General features: G+C 52.4%; 1 protein-coding gene across 5 annotated transcripts in view; it reads right to left on the bottom strand.

The window, feature by feature from the left end:
* Nucleotides 1–18,807, bottom strand: part of tns2a (tensin 2a) — a 45,836-nt gene that overhangs the window by 11,368 nt on the left and 15,661 nt on the right. For 3 of the 5 annotated variants that reach the window (XM_036533319.1, XM_036533320.1, XM_036533321.1), the window contains exons 2-15: nt 17,905–18,010; nt 16,082–16,119; nt 5,259–5,297; nt 4,878–4,919; nt 4,512–4,561; nt 3,732–3,915; nt 2,906–2,956; nt 2,380–2,502; nt 2,044–2,108; nt 1,506–1,589; nt 1,303–1,415; nt 613–673; nt 452–527; nt 133–262 (exon numbers count right to left, since the gene is read on the bottom strand). In XM_036533319.1, the coding sequence (XP_036389212.1) occupies nt 133–262; nt 452–527; nt 613–673; nt 1,303–1,415; nt 1,506–1,589; nt 2,044–2,108; nt 2,380–2,502; nt 2,906–2,956; nt 3,732–3,915; nt 4,512–4,561; nt 4,878–4,919; nt 5,259–5,297; nt 16,082–16,119; nt 17,905–18,010 (1,162 nt within the window). Of the gene's footprint in view, nt 1–132; nt 263–451; nt 528–612; nt 674–1,302; nt 1,416–1,505; nt 1,590–2,043; nt 2,109–2,379; nt 2,503–2,905; nt 2,957–3,731; nt 3,916–4,511; nt 4,562–4,877; nt 4,920–5,258; nt 5,298–9,496; nt 9,586–11,332; nt 11,369–16,081; nt 16,120–17,904; nt 18,011–18,807 lie in introns of those variants that run through there. The other 2 variants (XM_036533323.1, XM_036533322.1) reach the window with 2 other exon arrangements.

Consider the following 18,807-nt stretch of genomic DNA (forward strand, 5'->3'; position numbering starts at 1 on the left):
TTAGTATAGAGCCTCCAACCTTCTGCTTACAACATGGCTGGACTGCCCATGGCTTTACTGCTGCCCATTCATCTTTTCCCCTGCGTCTCATCCCCTCTGCCCCTTCTCCCTCGGTTCTCTCGCTTGGCTCACCGCTGCAGGCTTCGTCCAGCTCCCCCTTTCCGAACCACAGCTGCGCCCCGTGGATGGTGCAGGTGTGAAACTGCAGCCGGAACACTGTGTCTCTCTCTGCCCCGTGGGCTCGCCGGTGATAGCACTTCACCTGCAGGGGGCGCCAGAGGGAGAGAGAGCGAATGAAGAGGACATTTCATAGCTTTCTGCTTGTGTGTAATGCGCTCTGTGTTTAAATGGAAAGCAGGAACCATGTTGCTGGGTTTTGGCAGCAGGGTGTGACGCCTAATTGCTTCCCCTTCCCGGAGGAAGGGAAAGGAGGTCGCGCAGCCTCGCTCACCATGATGTCCCCCTTCAGCAGCAGCGCGGGTTCGATGGTCACACACAGCCTCCTGCCCCCGGAGCCCTGCAGGTCACTGCAGCACAACAAAGCCACGGTTACCCACAATGCACGGCCATCACGCACAGCCCACACAGGTGACGTCACTGATCTATACTCACTAGATCCCCGAGGTGTACACCAGCTGCATGGACTGGTAGATCTTCAGGAAGGGGAAGTAACCTGGTCCAACAGAAAGAGAGGGAGAGGGAAGGAAAGGGAGAAACAGAGGAAAAGGGAAGAGAAAGGTAGAGAGAGAGAGGGAGGGGGAGAGAGAGTGGAAAAAGGGGGGTGGTGGGAAAGAGAGGAAGAGTGAGAGGGAGAGGTAAAGAAATGTAGAAAGACAGATAGAGGGGGAAAGGGAGCAACAGATAGGGATAGGCAGAGAGAGAAAGGGGGCACGAGAGAGAAGAGGGAAAGGGGGAGAGAGAGAGGGGAAAGGAGGAAAGAGATAGAGGGAAAGAGAGAGAAAGAGAGACAGGGTGAGTGAGAAGGAGGGCGGTTGGGGTGTAGGGAAAACACAGTTATGACGAAGAGGAATGTGCTGACATTCCCTCCCCTCCTCCTCCGCTGTTGTTCAAGATTAAAGATAACCAACAGTGAGGAGGAAGCAATCACGCAAAGTGCAAGAAGTCATCAGATCGCAGGCATGCGGTGAGACACACACTCCGACACACACGCTGAGACAAACACACTCTGGCACGCACACACACACACACTGAGGCAAACAGAGTCTGGCGCACACACATACACACACACACACACACACACACACAGAGAGTCACACATGCAGTGTGGAGAGTGACGCATACCTCCGTCTGGCTGGAAGTTTGGCAGGGTGGGGATGAGGACCTGGTGCAGGAAGAGGGGGCTGCTGTTCATCTTGATGGCCCCAGAGAGGAGACCCCCAAAATAGTAGATATACCTGCAGGGACAGAGAGAGGTGTCCTGAGACATCACCACCAGGCAGCAGCCAGAGGGACAGGGAGGAAAGAGAGCAGGATGCGGGTCTTACCTGTTCTGGGAAGGCTGGAGGGACGATGACACCTTGTCCTCACAGAACTTTCTCATGGCCAGAGTGCTGAGAGCCTGGTCAGCCCTGCACACACACACACACACACACACACACACACACACGCGCACACGCGCACACACACATGCACACATACACGCACACGCACAGGCACACACACACACACACACACACACACACAGAGTAGATGAGGAAGGGACTTTTCACAGCTCAGAAATAAGAGAAAAAGACAGACACACAGAACATACTGTTGCCAAAGAGACAGCAAGTAATAGCTGGTTAATAACTAATAACTGTTCAGTTATTGGTTATTTCATAGGATTGATTATTATAACTTTCTCATCATTTTTTTATTACAACCACGAATGTAATAACATTTTTTCCCATGCATATTGCAATTGGTCTAATCTCAATGTGTATTTGTTTTTTGAACTGTAGTATGCACTATATTACATCATTATTACAGAATGTATTTTCTCTTGATAAAGGACACAAATATGAATGGACAAAGGAGATGTACCCTGCAGAGATCTTGCTGTAGTGCATGTAGGCCGCGATGATGACTCCGGTCTTGCCCTTGTTCCCCTGGGAAAGAGGAGAGGACCGTGAGGAGAGCAGCAACCCCGCTGATCTCCAGACACACTTCGTGTTAACCTCATCACCATCATTTCCACCATAGTGAAGGCGTGTCAATCGAACCCGCCACCACAGGGACCCAGCGAAGGGGACAGCGCCGGTATGCGTGGAGCGTGACCCGCGCACACGCCCCACGCAGGAGGTGATTGCTACCCCCTCAGTCTGCCTCCCCCACCAACCCCCCACACCCCCCCTCGGGCCGTGACCCCTGACCCCTGACCTTGCAGTGCAGGACCACCACATGCTGCGGGTCGGAGGTCAGCCAGGTCTCCATGGCTTTGCACATGGCACAGATCTTGTCCAGGGGCGGGGCGTGGAGGTCAGGCCAGCCGAAATCGTGGACCTGAGGAATGAGGAGATCACAGGGACGGGGGGCGACGGGGGGAGGAGGGAGGAGGTGGGTTAGGTATTTGAGGGAATTCCATTAGATAATAAATCAGTTGTATAAACAAGTAATAATTTCAAAAGAACAGGCAGGTGCAGAGAGATAGAGAAAAACTGATAGACGCACAGAATCACATAAATATGGCGCCAAAGATGGAAAAATGGAAAAATGCACAGATGCAAAGACAGACTGATAGGTAGATGCACAGATGGAAAGATAAAACGAATACACAGAGCTAGAGACTAGCTGAGAGATAAGCAAGCCGATGGGTACATGTAACGACAGAGGGGTCTCCGAGCGCATAAACAGATGGACAGACAGAAGTAGACGAGTGCAGCGCTCGGCAGTTCGGTGCTCGTACCTTGGGATTGAGGCGGGTGATGTCGTGGCGTCTCTCGGACAAGTTTAAGAGCTGAGGGGATAATATGACAGCCGTCACATCGCGGGCCAGCGGCGGCGCGCCAACAATGTGTTTCCACTCTGCTGCTCCTAGCTGAGCAGCCCAGAACTACAGAGGGCTATTAAACGCTAATCGCGGCTGTGGCGCTGCTTTGCGAGGGGGTCTGTTTGCACACAGGGGCTTAGAGGAGAAAGCTAACATCACAGACGGAAAGCTCTTTCCTGTTTCTACTGCGGAGTTTGGCTTTTGGATGGCAGTGAAGCTGGATGTGAAGAGCGTGTGTGTGTGTGTGTGTGTGTGTGTGTGGTGTGTGTGAGAGAGACAGAGAGAGAGAGAGAGAGAGAGAGAGAGAGAGAGAGAGAGAGCGTGCATATCTGAGTGCTCATGAGTGTGTGTGTGCGTGCAAATGTGTGTATGTATGTGTGTTCATGTGGGAGCATTTGTGGGTGTCTGTTTGTGTGTGCGTGTGTATTTGAGTGTGCATTTGTATGTGTGTGCATGCATGCATGCATGTATGAGTGCATGCATGTGTGTGTGTGTGTGTGTGTGTATGTCCGGGTGTGAGAATTTGTAGGTGTGCACGTGTGTGTCTGTTTGTCTGTGTGCATGTGTGTAACAGTGTACATGCATGCATATATGTGCGTTTGTGTTTGTATGTGTGTATGCATGTGTGTGCGCGTGCATGAGTGTGTGTGTGTGTGTGTGCGTGCGTGCGTGTGTATGCGTGTGTAAGCCTGTGCATGAGTGTGTGGGTTTGCGTGCACGTGCGAGGGGACCCAGCACTGACCAGAAACTTCTCCTGGTGCTTGGACTTGAGCATGGCGGTCACTTCCTTGAGGTTGGCCCGGTAACGCTGCTCCTCCAGCAGCGGGGGGAAGAAGACCGAAATGATCCTCTCGGTGATGTAGGTCAGGTCAAAGTCGTAGTGGCGCTCCATCACTCTGTCCATCACCCGGTCAACGCTGAAACTCCTGCACCCCGCAGGACACAGGCAGAGGAGGGAATTAATACAGACATAACCAATAGTGTCATAGCCTATGAGACATTGAGCAGCCATTATGTGTGTATTTGTTATATAATAAATCGATTGATGCGAGTCTTACATTTATGTTCATGTTTGTTTTGGCGATACTGCTCGGTAAATGTACATGCCAATAAAACAAAGTGAACTGAACTGAGAATTGAACTGAACTGAATTGAGAGCCAGAGACAGAGGGCCACACACAGAGAGGGAGAGGTGTATGTATGTATGTATATGTAGGATGACTGATGAATTGCTGCTTGCTTTGGCAACACAGCGATTGTCTGTCCGGCCAATAAAGCACCTTTGAGCTGAACTGAATTGAATTAAGAGAGAGAAAACAGAAAGAGTGAGGAACAGAGGCGGAGAGGAGAGGACAAAGAGAGAGGGAGATGGTGAACGAGAGACAGAGAGGAAACATGACAAAGAGAAACAGTGATGAAGTGACAGACACAGAAGAGGAGAGAGAAAATTGAGAGAGAAAGGCGAGAGACAAGAGAGAATGGCGCTGACAGAAGTCAAATGTGGTTGGAAATACAGTGTCACCTGGGCAGGGTGCTCCTCTGCTTGGTGTAGGTCAGAGACTTGGTGGAGCCCTGGGGGACGACAGACAAGGAGAGCAGGACATTACAGTCCAGTCCAGCGCAACATTAACCACCACTCAGTGCCAGGAAACAAGGAGGTGGGAGAGGAAGAGAACCCTTACGTGCGACTCACAGTCAGCATTACATCACTCTCAGACCTGTCGCTAACTGCACATGCTAAAGCGGCGGTCAGTGAGGCTGGCACTACCACGTCACTGCTAACAGCTGCGTTTCCCTTTCGAGCTCAGTGCCACAGAGAGAGAGAGTGAGAGAGAGGAAAGGCGGGAGGGAGGGAGGAAGGAAGGAAGGACGAGAAGGATGGACTCACCAGGTGCTGGATGTGTCTGGAGGGAGCTGTGCCTCGCCGCTGCTGTGAGTGGAGAGAGAGCGAACAAACGACAGAAAGCAAGCGTGAAGAAGAACGAGAGGAGCGATTAAAGGGAAGAATGAAGGAACGAGTTGGAAAGCATGAAAGGAAGGAACAGAGAAAGACGAAGACAAACAGAAACAAAGAAGGAAGGAAGGAAAGTAAGAAGTAAGGGGGAGGAGAAAGAAAGAAAGATCACAGAAAGTGAGACCACAGTGGTTAGCACTTCCAGTACTTTGTATTCCTTCTGGTTATCATTGGTTCACTTTTACATTTACAGACCCTCATGGATATACCAGATTTAGCCAAAATGGCATGTAGCCAGCGCACCGGCAGACTCACCAGGTCAGAGGAGGGGGCAGGAACGCAGGCGGTGGTCACCTGAAATGGAGGAGGACAGAGATGTTTTCAAATCAGTGAGAGAGCCACCATGAGGCTGCATGTTACAGTCAGCATGCAGGGCCTTTAAGCTAGTGCGGAGCTGGGTTTGACGCACCGAAGCCTGGGGGAGAGGCCTGGAGCTCGGGGGAACGCTCTGACGCCGTGTCCAGCCAGGGGTCAGAGCGCGAAGCGCACACGCTGACCGGGAATGACACAGATCCCAGACCCCCCCCCCCCCGCTGTGGCACGGAGGGCCTCAGAGCACATGACTGTGCAACGCTCTCACACAGAGCGGCTTAACGCACTGCTGCCCAGCGCCGGCTAATTACTGGACTTTGTCGTTTCTTTCCCTCCAGGAAGGGGGGGGAAAGGGAGGGAGAGGTGGGGATGGCTGAGGGATGGGGTGGGGGGTGTGTGTGTGTGTGTGGGGGGGGGGGGGGGGGGGGGGCGATTCCTCTGGGGGTTCGGCAGCTGGGCTGGAGAGGAAATGCTTCCCCCGACACCGAGATAAAAGGAGCATTCCAAATAACGCTGTAATGGAGGAGTCCCCCCTGGCTATTCACTGTCCCTATCCACACACTGCGGGAGCTGTTAGCTGCAGCAGAGCGGCGATGTTGCTCTCCACAGCCTCTCGCTTTCACAGCTGCAGCAATCATCTCTGCTCTTCTCAGAACACCGGCACGCTCTCACGCACACGTGTGTGCACATACAGGCGCACACGCACGCGCACACACACACACACACACACACACACACACACACAAAGTGCAAACAGAACCATATGCACACACACATAGGCATGGACCCCCACATTCACACACACACACACAAACACAACCATACATGCACATGCACACACACGCGCACACACACACACACACACAGAAGAGGCTTGGCTGTGCACTGGGCTGGAGTTGTCGACCTGTGACCCCTGGAGCCCGGCAGAAAGTGGGATGAATGAAGCAGGGTTGCCTGGGCTTGCGTCAGTGTGGCGCAGAGGTGGGGGGTGGGAGACCAGCACTGATAAGAGTCAGGGTTATGTAACTGCCCACCACACCAACCAAAAATCTCTCCCCTCTTTTTCCATCCCCCAGTCCTGTTTGGCATGTCTGTTTGACAAGAGGAAACAGCCATGATTTCAGTATCTGACTATATAACGAGAGATGGCAGAGTAAAGTCTGGGGGAGGGGGGGTTTGGGGGGGTTAATACCCTGAGAAGGGAGGGGGAGTGGGATGGGGGGGGGGGTTTGGGTTCGTGCAGCTTTGACTGGCACGAAAAACAGACTGCCACTTCTCCAAATGCCTTCCCTCTGTGGGTTTCACGAGACAAACGCAGACAGGATGCAAAGTGCAGTCCACACCTCAGACCTCGTTCGCTGGTTCCAGGCAGCATCGTAAAGGGCTTAATGAGGGTCGAGTCACTCGCCCAAACGCACACATTAAATCATATGGCAAACGTCGGACTGGAGCGGCTGGCCGGGAAGCAGAACAGACAGGGAGCTCCCCGCCTAAATCTCTCACTCCCCCCTCCCCCCTTCCTTTCCTCCTTCCCCTCTCTCCAACTTTCCCCCTCTCGCTCGCTCCAAATTTCCCTCGCTCCAACTTCCCTTCTCTCCCTCCATCTCTCTCTCCCTCCATCTCTCTCTTTCTCGCGCGCGCGTGCTCTTTCTCTCGGTGCGAGGGGGCCAGTGGCAGGGCAGCGAAACGCCAGAACAAACAAGCCAGATTCCATCTCCCGGGCCAACCCTGACGCAGGACTTCCTGCAGGCTGGACACCCCCCCCCCCCCCCCCCAACCCTCCACTCCTCTCTCTCCTTCCCTCTCCCCCCCTCCCTCCCTTTTTCCTGAACACAAACCCAGCTGTGGAGGCACACGGTGCTAGCTCGAGCGCACAGAGCCCCCGGGGTTGGGGCTCTCCCCGCCTGTTCCTGCTTTCAGCCGAAAACCGACGGACGGGCCCGGCTCCGCGGCCAAGCCTTCCAGACTACAGCAATGGCTGCGTCGCAGTCTGACCTCTGGAAGACAAAACAGACCCACTGTGCACTTCTACCTGAGCCGGGCCTCCCTCCGGGCCGCTGAGCATTAGAGCGGGAAGGAGATTAGGGCTACAGTGGAAGCAGGTGGGGAGTGGGTACAGTGTGGCACGGGGAGATATCACAGAGGAACACCGAGGCCTGGATTCAATAAACATTTTCCCCTGACTTTGACTCACAATGAAAGACAAATGTTACTCTTTTTTTCCCCCACAAACACAGTTCATTGAGTTTAGCGATTGGCAATCAATGCAAAAAAGTGGTGTTTGTATCGATTGAAAAGTAAAACTTGCATTTGTTTGCTAGTGGGACAAACATTGACTGAATCCAGGACTGAGCTGAACAGTGATGTGAATGGATGCTGAAGGCAGCGGCTACAATGCAGGGCTGTTGGTACACAGAGCAAGGATCTGCCACTGCCTCGCTTGTAAGTCGCTTTGTATAAAAGCATCCGAAGGAATAAATGTAAATGTAAATGTAAGGCAAGGCACTCTGTAGGGTTTCACTTGCAGTTTTTTATGCTGAAATGAAGGGGGAACGAGGTGATCTGCTGTGAGTAAGGGAACAGGCCTAAGAAACGGGGGGGAAAAGATAAATATTCACAGAAGGGCAGAATGTGGTGACTGCGAGAGGGGGGGGGGCGAGTTACGGTACGATGAAAAAACACAGGGTGGGAGGGGAGGGGGGGGGGGGATGAGAGATAGGGATGAGGAGGAAGGGAGAGAGATGGGGAGATAGGAGGGGCGGGAAGCAGAGGCGGTGGGGGCGGTGTTTATTCGCGGGCCGAATCCGCGCTGTTGTAAACAGCGTCGTTAGCGAGATAAGCCGGGACAGATCGGGTGAGACGGAGGGGAGGGGGGCTGCGTGGGGATGCGCCCCTCCCTCTTCTTCCCCCTCCCCCACACCTACGCACCCCCTTCCCTGGAATCACGTCGAATGGCATCCCGCCCCTGGCCTTCCTGTGCCCTGCCGCACAGGGCCGCGGGTAACCCCTCCGCCAGGCAGGCGCGCAGCTGCTCTGACTCCGTTAGACAGGGGAGAGACGTGCCGGGTGAGAGATACAGAGCAGGCGCTCCAGGATTGAGCTGCACCACCAGACATCTCCCCATAAACACCCCATTCTGCTGCTTTTAGCTTCCATCTTAATCTGCACTGGGGCCCCTCGAAAATACGGCCTATTTTTAAACACACACACTCACACACACAGTCATACACACTCATACACACACACACACACACACAGCGATACACACACACACTCAAACACACACACACTCACACACACACACACACGCACACACACACACACACCCACACACACAGCGATACACACACACACACAGTCATACACACTCATACACACTCATATACACACACATACACACACACACACACACACACATACACACTCACACACACACACACACACACACACACACACACACACACACACACCAGTAGAAGTTTGACATTAAATATCACAAAATGAAACCCAGGGAAAATATTTGGTGGGATATACCAGGTGCCTATACGGCCTTTGAAAGGCTGATAAATGAGGCCGCATGCTTGATACATCCAACTAAAAACAACCCCTGTGGTTCCATCCTCAAAGGCTTATTGACCTTCTCCGGAAACCTTCAGCGTAATCCCCTACTCTAATTTTATATCTGGCAAATGCTAAATGATAAATGAATGATAATGTAAACCAACTGATAATGCTCTGGAGAACGGCCCAAGCTGTGTCCTTTACCAGACCGAAAGCAGAGCTAGCTGGTATGAGTGGGTCGCGGCCTTGGACTACGCATGGAGTGGCCTCCTGTTGGCTGGATTGGCCTCCGCAGAGTGCCGGAGTGTCTTTAGGGCCCCTGGAAGTCGAGCTGTCTGACACAGCTAAGAGCTCTGGCCACTACAGGCCAGAGTTCACCCTGCCTCATTAACCAGCACAAAAAAAACTCTCTCACTGCTGGAATATTTGACCCCGGACATCACTAATACACCACTTGGAACAGTATTTCATAATGAGCGAAAAATTAAGAGACATCTGGAGCTGTACTCTTTCAAACAACACTAAACAAAGGAGAGCGCACAAGCGGAGCATAAAACAGGATAATTCACTGATGGGGGTGTGAGTGAAAGCAGATCTCTTCGCAGCCGGTCATTACTTACACAGTAAGAGCAGCAGTTTCGGGCAGGGCTCGGCGGAAAAGCGGGACTCAGCCTTGCAGAATAATCAGATACGCGGTGATTCAAAAGGCACGTCTCTTAGGATTCGTCAGCGTTGCCTGGGCTGCCCGCGTGCGTGTGAAGAGGAGGTAAAGCTGGAGAACCCAGCGACCGCCGCTGCCTTGTTGGTCGCACACTCTCATAATGACACACACATGACTCAAGTCCTTCAGGAACTCTCGGGGTCTCTGACTTCACTGCCATCCTCGGGGTCTTTGCGACTCCAATACACAAGGCCAAGCGTCTGGTTTTTGTTTAGGTCTCAATCGGGCTCCAGTGAACGGCTACTGAAGAGAACCAGCAGGGAACACGTAGGCCTCAGAAAACAACGTTGAGCCGTCTTCGTTTTCAACGCTCAAGACTGAGGCCGGACCCAAGAAAAACACCGACATAACTGTAGGTTCGATCTCACAGTGGCGAGAACTGGTCAGCCTTGCTGTGGGGCCAGATCTGCGGGTCAACGGTCAGTTCAAACTGGCAACAAAACACACCGCGCTGGCATACGTGCAGTGCTGCCAACTCTCCAGGGCAAAGAGTGGTCAGAATGTCCTCAAAATTCACATTTAGCGGACACAAATCTTCGGAGGAATGGTGAGAGGAAGGGAAGCTAATTGTATGCAGGCTGTCACTGAATGCTCACAACCACAAAAAAAAAAAACAGTGATCTGATTGGCCAACAGTCAAATCCTGCAGTCCACGCCCCTCCACTGCCGATGTAGAGACACTACCAGACATGGGTCAAAACAGGTCCCGCCATCGCAATTGTGAAAGGTCTTTCAGGAACCTCGGAATAGGACACAATGCGGACCGCTAACGCTGACACCGCTTGCGTTCTTTCTTTCCAACTTTGAAGGTGGTCTTTCGTTGCAAACAGCGGTCAGAGCACTACAGAGAAACGGAGCTTTGCCTGCGTCAGGAATGGATATCTACGATAGGAATATAAAGCAAAAGATAGCCGCGTGCTGTAATTAACTCTCCCAGTTAGTTGCTGTGGAAACGGTGGAGGACGGGCACAGATACGATTGGGGCCCCATGTGTCCTTCACTTCCTGTGCAGCCTGTCCAATGGGACGCTCCACCATGCAGCCAAAGTCAACAAGCAGCACAACAACCCCGACCATGGGAACAACTATCCAAACAGTTTGATAAAAACAAACAGTGGAAAAATAAACCGGACAACAAGCGCGGAGATCAGAGATCGAGCGACACCAGCATCAGAAATGCACTCAAGACCAAGGGGTTGAGTTCACGGTGCTATTTTTAAGAGTCTGACTTCTCCTTCATTCAGGCCCTCCCACTGTGCTCCTGATTTCTCTGGCGATTGGTCAGAAATGGTCATGCATGCATACATAAAGGTCCAGCTCTCTCTCCTCTGGTCGCTCCATCATGTAATAGTGTGTCATGCGACACACCTGAATGTGTTTAACCCATCAAACACATTGCTAGATTCACATATCAACTGGACCACACCTTAGTTGCATCTCTGTACTCCTTTTCAAATCAACATTGAGATATTCCACTAACGTTTCTCTAACAAATTACACCATTTCGCCAACAAATCCACAACCCATACCACACTAACCTTTATTATACGTTTCCAATAACACCATTCACTCTAGACAGAGAACTTACAGGGTCGGAGTTACTCAATGACAACACACTCATCCCTTCTTCCTTTAAACTGACAGCAAGCGGAGCCAAGGACGATGCCGCAACCCACACCCACACTCTAGCGCCCCCCTCTGTCCGCGCAGCAGAGAAGCGCTTGAATCGACTGTACCTCATGGCGCCTGGCGGCCAGCTCCCACCACTGTGGTCAGTCTGCAGGTGTCTGCTCCGGATCGGCACAGGAGCCGTCGGGCTTGTCCTCTCTCCCCCCCCCCCCCTTCCCTCTCGGACAGAGGCCGCGCACGCTGACCGCAGAACCCCCCTGCTGTTTCGCAAGGGCTCACCGACTCACACCGAGCAGCTCCGGATTCACACACCCTCTTCTCAGAGAGCGGGGCGTTTCTGAAGAGATCCTCTCTCCGTTTCCTGCCTCTCAGCTCCGCCCTTTCTGTGAGGGGGCGGCCGTGGTGGCGGTGGCAGCGGTGGGGGGGGTTTGTTTAGTTTATTTATACTCTGGCTGACAGCACCCCCATTTACACACAAGGCCAGCTGCTGCCCTTCCTTTTTTAACAGGGTCAAACGCCACCCGCGGCATGATTCCCATTTCTAGAAATGCGGCTGAAACTTCATTTACATTATCGATGAGCGCAATCACCTCGGCTGCTGGTGCTGTCATGATTGCTCTGTGTGAGGTATTGCTGTAGCCGCCGCTGCCGTTATCAGAGAAGAATGCAAATAAGAGCCGTCTCTGAGCTAGTGCTAACACGCTCTGTACAGTGACACAACAGCTGTTAGAGAGACACGATCGCAGGCAACATAATCGTAGAGACAGTGGGGGGGGGTGGGTTTATATATGCCTACACAATGGATTAAGTTTGATTTGGAGTGGAAATATCAAGAGGAAGACAGGGAGGGGTAGGGTCAGGGTCTGTTATTAACAGAGTTAGGTCAGGGCCGGACGGTGAGCAACCACCCTCCTCAAAACGCCATTTGGCGTACCCCCAAACTTCCTGTAACTCCACTTGCCTCCCTGCTACTTCACAAGGAGTCACCAATGCCCTGGGGAGCAGAGAACGTGTGTGTGTGGTGTGTGTGTGTGTATGTGCGTGTCTACATGCGTGTCTTTTGCGTAACATCGGAAACCCTCTTCCTGCTCTTCCGCCATCTCGTCCCCTACCACATTCCCCGACCCTTAATCCTCCCCCCTACGTCCCCATCCCCCCTTCTCCCAGTGGACCTAATTTTCCACTCTGCTGAACAGATACGGAACAACTGTTCCCAGATCAGACGCTGCGGTGAGACGCGCGCTTCCCGTACGCGCTTTCCAGCCCGCGCGGAGTGCGTAACGGAGGCGTCCGGCCAGTAAAGGTCCCAGACGATGTGGGCGTGCTGCGACTCCGAGACAAAGAAGTGAGGGAGCAGCGGATTACAGCCCTCTCCTTCACCCTCGGCTTTCGGTAAACACTGTCCCGTGAGAGCAGCGCCGGGGGTTCCCCCCGCTGGTGAGCGCTACGGGTGAAAGAGCGCGAGACTATTTGTCGCTGCGCTCCGGGCTGGGACACGTCATTCCGGGGGGTAAAAAAAAGACCCCCTCTGAATGCAAAATGGGTTGCAGATGCGCGGTGAGTGAGGGCGCTTCCACGCACCGAGCCTGGCGCAGTTTCAATTAGCAGCCCTTTAGGTCGTTTCTCCAGCAGGAACCGCATTTAGAAGCGAACATCTGTTCAGAAAGTAAAACATTTTGTCTCAAAGCGTATTGTACCTTACAGTCGAGCGAGTGTGCCACTTGCCTGCCATCATAATTCAGCCACACATAATTACAGCACTTGTACAGGTTCAACATTCATACTGCATAAGTAAAATAAAATAAAACAGACAACAGCAATGACTGTATGAGTGGCCACTCTAAGTACAGGAATGCAAACAAACGTATTCCTGACACTTGAAAAAGACCTAGTTGGTGCTGTATTTCTGGTAAACTGCTCCGAGTGCTGATCAAAGCCATAACCTCCAAGACCTGTCGGCATGAATGACTTCAGCTCCACTGAGTAACTTAAGGGAAACAGCATGAGGAAATCCCCCCACCCACACACACGCGCACGCACGCACGCACGCACACACACACACACACCGCCCCCTTTCCCCCCTTCCCCCCGCCAGAGAGGACGCCTCCGTCAGACACTACTCCAGGGTCCTGCTGGGAGTCAGAGACAGGGAGCCAGACGCCTCTCTGACAGCGATTCACACAGACTGGAGCGGCCTCCAGGCCTTGACTGCACTTGCCTGCCTCTGTGAGCACTGCAGCGTCTGACCTCAGAGGGCAAACTATGACCTCACAGAGACAAACTAGACTCTCACAGAGACCAGCGCTGACCTCACAGAGATAACTATTGACAGCATAAGGAACAATGACCTCACAGAGACAAACAGCACTCTCACAGAGACCAGCACTTGACAGAATAAAGACCAGTACTGGCCTCACAGAGACAGGTACTGACCTCAAATAGACACATTAGTGATTTCACAGAGACAAATGATGACAACATGGAGACTAACACTGACATCACGGAAACCTTACAAACCATAAAGAAGCTCACAGCATAAGATACACAGCACCCATTAGACCGTAAAAGGTGATCCCTAAACCTGGCCAGCATCTACATTACGCTTCTGTCTGCTGTATCCCTTTCTCCCCATCTGCGGAAGTCCACAGAAAGTCAGAACTGGCAGTACATTCACTGCTAACAGTGCGAGGGGAAAAAAAAAAGCAGTGTGGTGGTTTGTGCCTTTGCATTTTGGATCTCGCTGGTGCCATATTCGGGAGGTCCTCCATCAAAAAAGCAACACTAAAACTCTGGGCAGATCTCGGAGCTCCGGTCGTCACGACAACAGCGGAGCTGCTTGTGTGTGTTGTGGATATTATTATGGGGAAGCAGAGACGGGAGGGGACGGCGCGGAGATTCGAGGGGGGATGCCAGGACCTCTTTTCCTCTCCAAGATAACTGCGGAGAGGCCCTGTGTGTTTTGCTGGTTGCCATGACTGGGTCTCACAGGCAGAGAAGGGGGTCTACGCTGACTGGGGGGGGGGGGGGGGGGGGGGCGGGTGTGTGTCGGAGGGGGGTTAGTGACGGGCTGTTCCAGGGTTGTTTTTTCTCCAGAGCGGTGGGGTCACAGCCCGATTAGTTCACCTCGCTGAGTCTCCAGGCTTGACTCTATTTATGTGTAAACCCTCTGTGCTCCCTGAGCGGGCTCTCCTGAGGGGCTTGACACGCCAGCCTTAACCTCTCTACACACGCACAGAGCCAGGGGCTGCCCCGCGCACCGCTAACTCCAGCCAGGTCTGTCAGGAGGAGCCTACTGAGACTGGCTGGCAGAGTGAGCTTCAACACATTTACTAAAGAGGCCAAAGACATTGACTTACATGTGTGTTCTTACTGGTGAAAAAAATGGATAACACACCTGAGTATTTACAAAACAGAGGAGTTTATCCTGTGCGACAGTACGTTTTATTTAGTTGAGTGCCTCCCTCCCTCCCTCCCTCCCTCCCTTTTTCACTCTCTCTTTCCCTCTCTCATTCCTGACCCCCTTCCCTCTGTTCCTGAATGCAGCTGAGGCTGAAAGTATTCACCTGAGACTCGGTTTTTGACCGGTTCATTCACTTCAGAAACAAACTCATTTAACAGCTCGCAGCTTAATCCTTTCCCAGCTTTTTTTTCCGTGTGAAGAAGCGTCTCAGCCAAGACGGCGAGGGAGAACAGCTCCGCTGTTACTGTGCTGCCAAGCTGCAAGGACGCAGGGCGGGGTGTCATATCTGGACTGCGACTATGAGCAACAGCGCGTGCTCCGGGGGGGCGGATTCCTCGCGCCTTCGCCGGATGGGACGCTGCCAAGCGCCAGGCCTCGTGCGTCTCCTCCCACCATCCTCCCCCCACCACTGAGACACACACACACTCGGGGACAGAAACGGAGCCTTCCGAGGCCGTCCGTATTCAATGAGGGCGTGGAACTGATAGACGTCCCGCGGCCACCGGGGCTCTGAGGGACAGATAAGGCCTGAGACGGCCCAGCCGCTCCCTTCCTGGGGAGGGCTGATGGCTATCTCGTGCAGGAGGGATGCAGCACCCGCCGGCGCTCACCCGCACTGCGCCACCTGCTGGCCGAGGCGCACAGATACCTGCCCGTGCAGCCCACAGGGACGTTATACATTACCTTATATTACTGTCATTTAGCAGACGCCATTATACAACTTACATAGGTTACAATTCATCCATTCATACAGCTGGATGTTTACTGAGGCAATTCTGGGTTGAGCACCCTGCCCAAGGGTACAACAGCAGTGCCCCAGCAGGGAATTGAACCAGCAACCTTTCAGTTATGAATGCCACACTGCTGCACCACGGATGCCGGACTCTCACGCGGGTTGAAACCTCAGACGAGCGGGTCAAACCCGGGGCCCATCGCAGCCGGCTGCGCTTAATTCGGCCGGCTCCGGTACGGGCGCAACAGCGCTGCCTTTGTGCCGTCGGCCAAAGGAGCAAATGAAAATGCTAAATAATCCCCAAGTCCGTCCAAATCCAGATCATCAAAATGGAACCTTGGCCTCTCTCCAGGCAGTATCAATAACCCGCTATCCTCCCCTCCCACCCCTTCCATGTTATGTAAATGTGGCTTGGCATCTCGCAGGGCCAGGAATCGGGGCCTCTGCCGAGCTCCTCCGTGCCAAAGATGGCATTCAGTCTTACTTCAATAGAGCCTTCAGGAGCGGAGCGCCCCTGGGTGTGGCCTGGGCCCTCATGAATGGGCCACAGTGATGTCCTCGGCAAGGCGAGCCCAAATCTGGGGCTGCGAGAGAGAGACAGAGAGAGAGAGAGGGAGAGAGAGAGAGAGAGAGAGAGAGAGAACAGACGAGGCTGAGCCTTACCTTTATCTCGCATTTCTTGTGGGTCGCCGTTTTACACGCTGCAGGGAGAGAAAAAGAAAAACAGCGTATGAGTGAGACAGTGTACATGTGTGAGAGAGAAAAGAGAGAGACAGAGAGGGAGAGAAAGAGAAAGTGTATGTATGACAGAGTGTGCGTGTGAGAGAAAAAGAGAGGCAGAGAGAGAGGGCACACGTGAGAGAACGACACAGCGTATGTGTGAAAGGGTGCATGTGTGAGAGATAAAAGAAACAGAAAGGGAGAGAGAGAGACAGAGAAAGTGTATGTAAGTGAGTACAAGTGCATGTGCTTGTGTGTGTGTGTGTATGTGTGTGTGTGTCTGTGTGTGTGTGTGTGTGTGTGTGTGTGTGTGTGTGTGTGTGTGTGTGTGTGTGTGTGTGTGGGGGGGACAAGGATGAAGGAATGTTAATCCACTCTCTTAGAAGGAGACATTATTGGGTAACACAGTAAAACGTGCATCAGCGTTGCTCCCACTAGGACTGCGAGCACAAATGCATAGCAACCGATCATTTCAACCACAACAAATAAATAGAAGCTCTTGCGTTTCTTTAATCCCTACAACATTATTGCTTTGGCATTGTTTTCCCCTTGAAAGTAAACTTAAGCTCCGCCAGCAGACTCTAAGCCAATGAATGAGTCCCTGGGCTTGGTACAGAGACAGCTGGACAGCTGTCAGCTGGAAATGAAGGCTTCAGCAGATCCATGTGCTGGGCTCGAGGTAATTATAAAGGTTTCACTCAGGTGCTGAAACCTACGAGCTGAGTCAGCTGTTGGGACCCGTGTGTCGAAACCCAGGTGTTAAACACTCCATGTTGAGTCAGGTGATTAGCTTTGTGTTGAGACAAAAGTGTTGAGACCCCTCTGTTGAGTCAGATGTTAAGAACTCTGTGTTGAGAAGAGGGCATTCAGCCCTTGTGTTGAGACACAGGTACTGAGACCCCTGTGTTGAGTCAGGTATTAATTCCGTAGTGTTGAGGCACACATATTGAGTCCCCTGTGTAGAGTCAGGTATTCATTCTGTAGTGTTGAGGATTAGGTATTGAGACCCCTGTGTTGATTCAGGTCTTAAGAACTCTGTGTTGAGATGTGGGTGTTAACTCCTTGTTTTGAGGCGCAGGTACTGAGACCCCGGTGTTGAGTCAGGTGTTAATTCCATAGTATTAAGACGTGGATATTGAGACCCCTGTGTTGAGTCAGGTATTAATTCCGTAGTGTCGAGGCACACATATTGAGACCCCTGTGTTGAGTCAGGTATTCATTCTGTAGTGTTGAGGATTAGGTATTGAGACCCCTGTGTTGATTCAGGTCTTAAGAACTCTGTGTTGAGATGTGGGTGTTAACTCCTTGTTTTGAGGCGCAGGTACTGAGACCCCGGTGTTGAGTCAGGTGTTAAGCCCTCGGTGTTGAGGTGCAGGTATTGAGACCCCTGTGTTGAGTCGGGGTTAAGCCCTCGGTGTTGAGGTGCAGGTACTGAGACACCGGTGTTGAGTCAGGTGTTAAGCCCTCTGTGTTGAGGTGCAGGTATCGAGACCCCTGTGTTGAGTCTGGGTTAAGCCCTCGGTGTTGAGGCGCAGGTACTGAGACCCCGGTGTTGAGTCAGGTGTTAAGCCCTCGGTGTTGAGGTGCAGGTATCGAGACCCCTGTGTTGAGTCGGGGTTAAGCCCTCGGTGTTGAGGTGCAGGTATCGAGACCCCTGTGTTGAGTCAGGTGTTAAGCCCTCGGTGTTGAGGTGCAGGTATCGAGACCCCTGTGTTGAGTCGGGGTTAAGCCCTCGGTGTTGAGGCGTTAGGCAGCAGCAGGCTCACCTCTGCAGAAGGAGCCCAGGCTCTCGATGCTCTGTCTGCAGACTCCGCACTGCCGCTTTTTCTTAAAGGTCTTCTCCTTGAAGGCGTGGGGCTCCCCCTTTCCTGGCTGCATGCGCAAAGCAAAACAAAAACGGTCATGTATACGCTCATACTGAGGGAACACACACACACACACACACAGATATACACATAAACAGAGAATCAGCCACTCAGACATATAGGCAGAGAATCTCTCTTTCTCACACACACAAACAGACAGACAGCCAGCCAGACACACACACACACACACACACACACGCAGTTGATCACACAAACACATAAGCACAAAAAATACACAAATGCATATAAACACAGAATCAGACACGCAAACACATGGCAGAGAAAATCATACATACAATTACATGTGCACGTGCACACACACACACACACACACACACACACACACCAACACACTTACAGAGAAAATCATACATACAATTACATGTGCACGCGCACACACACACACACACACACACACACACACACTTACAGACAAAAATCCTACGCGCACGCGTGTGCACAGTAATTCACACAAACACACGTACACAATCACCAATAACAATTAGCCAGTCAATGGCTGTCACTCATTTCCTCTTTTTTTCTCTCTCTCATATACTCCCTTCCCCCTTCATCACCGTGCATCCTAAGCTTGCTCAGGAATCTGCCTGACAGCGCACAGACAGATAGGGGGAACAGCGGAGCCAGCAGGGCAGAGCCAAGGGAAGGCACCCTACACTTCTGCTCTTCGTCACTAACGCCGCTGCGCTAGAACAAGGCCAACGGCCACAAACCCAAAACTTTCTGATTGCGCAACTCCGGTCTGCGCTAATCCTTGCGCCGACGATGCCTCCATAATGACACACC

The sequence above is a fragment of the Megalops cyprinoides genome, chromosome 7 (genome assembly GCF_013368585.1).
Source record: "Megalops cyprinoides isolate fMegCyp1 chromosome 7, fMegCyp1.pri, whole genome shotgun sequence".
In the NCBI taxonomy this organism is placed as follows: Eukaryota; Metazoa; Chordata; class Actinopteri; order Elopiformes; family Megalopidae; genus Megalops; species Megalops cyprinoides.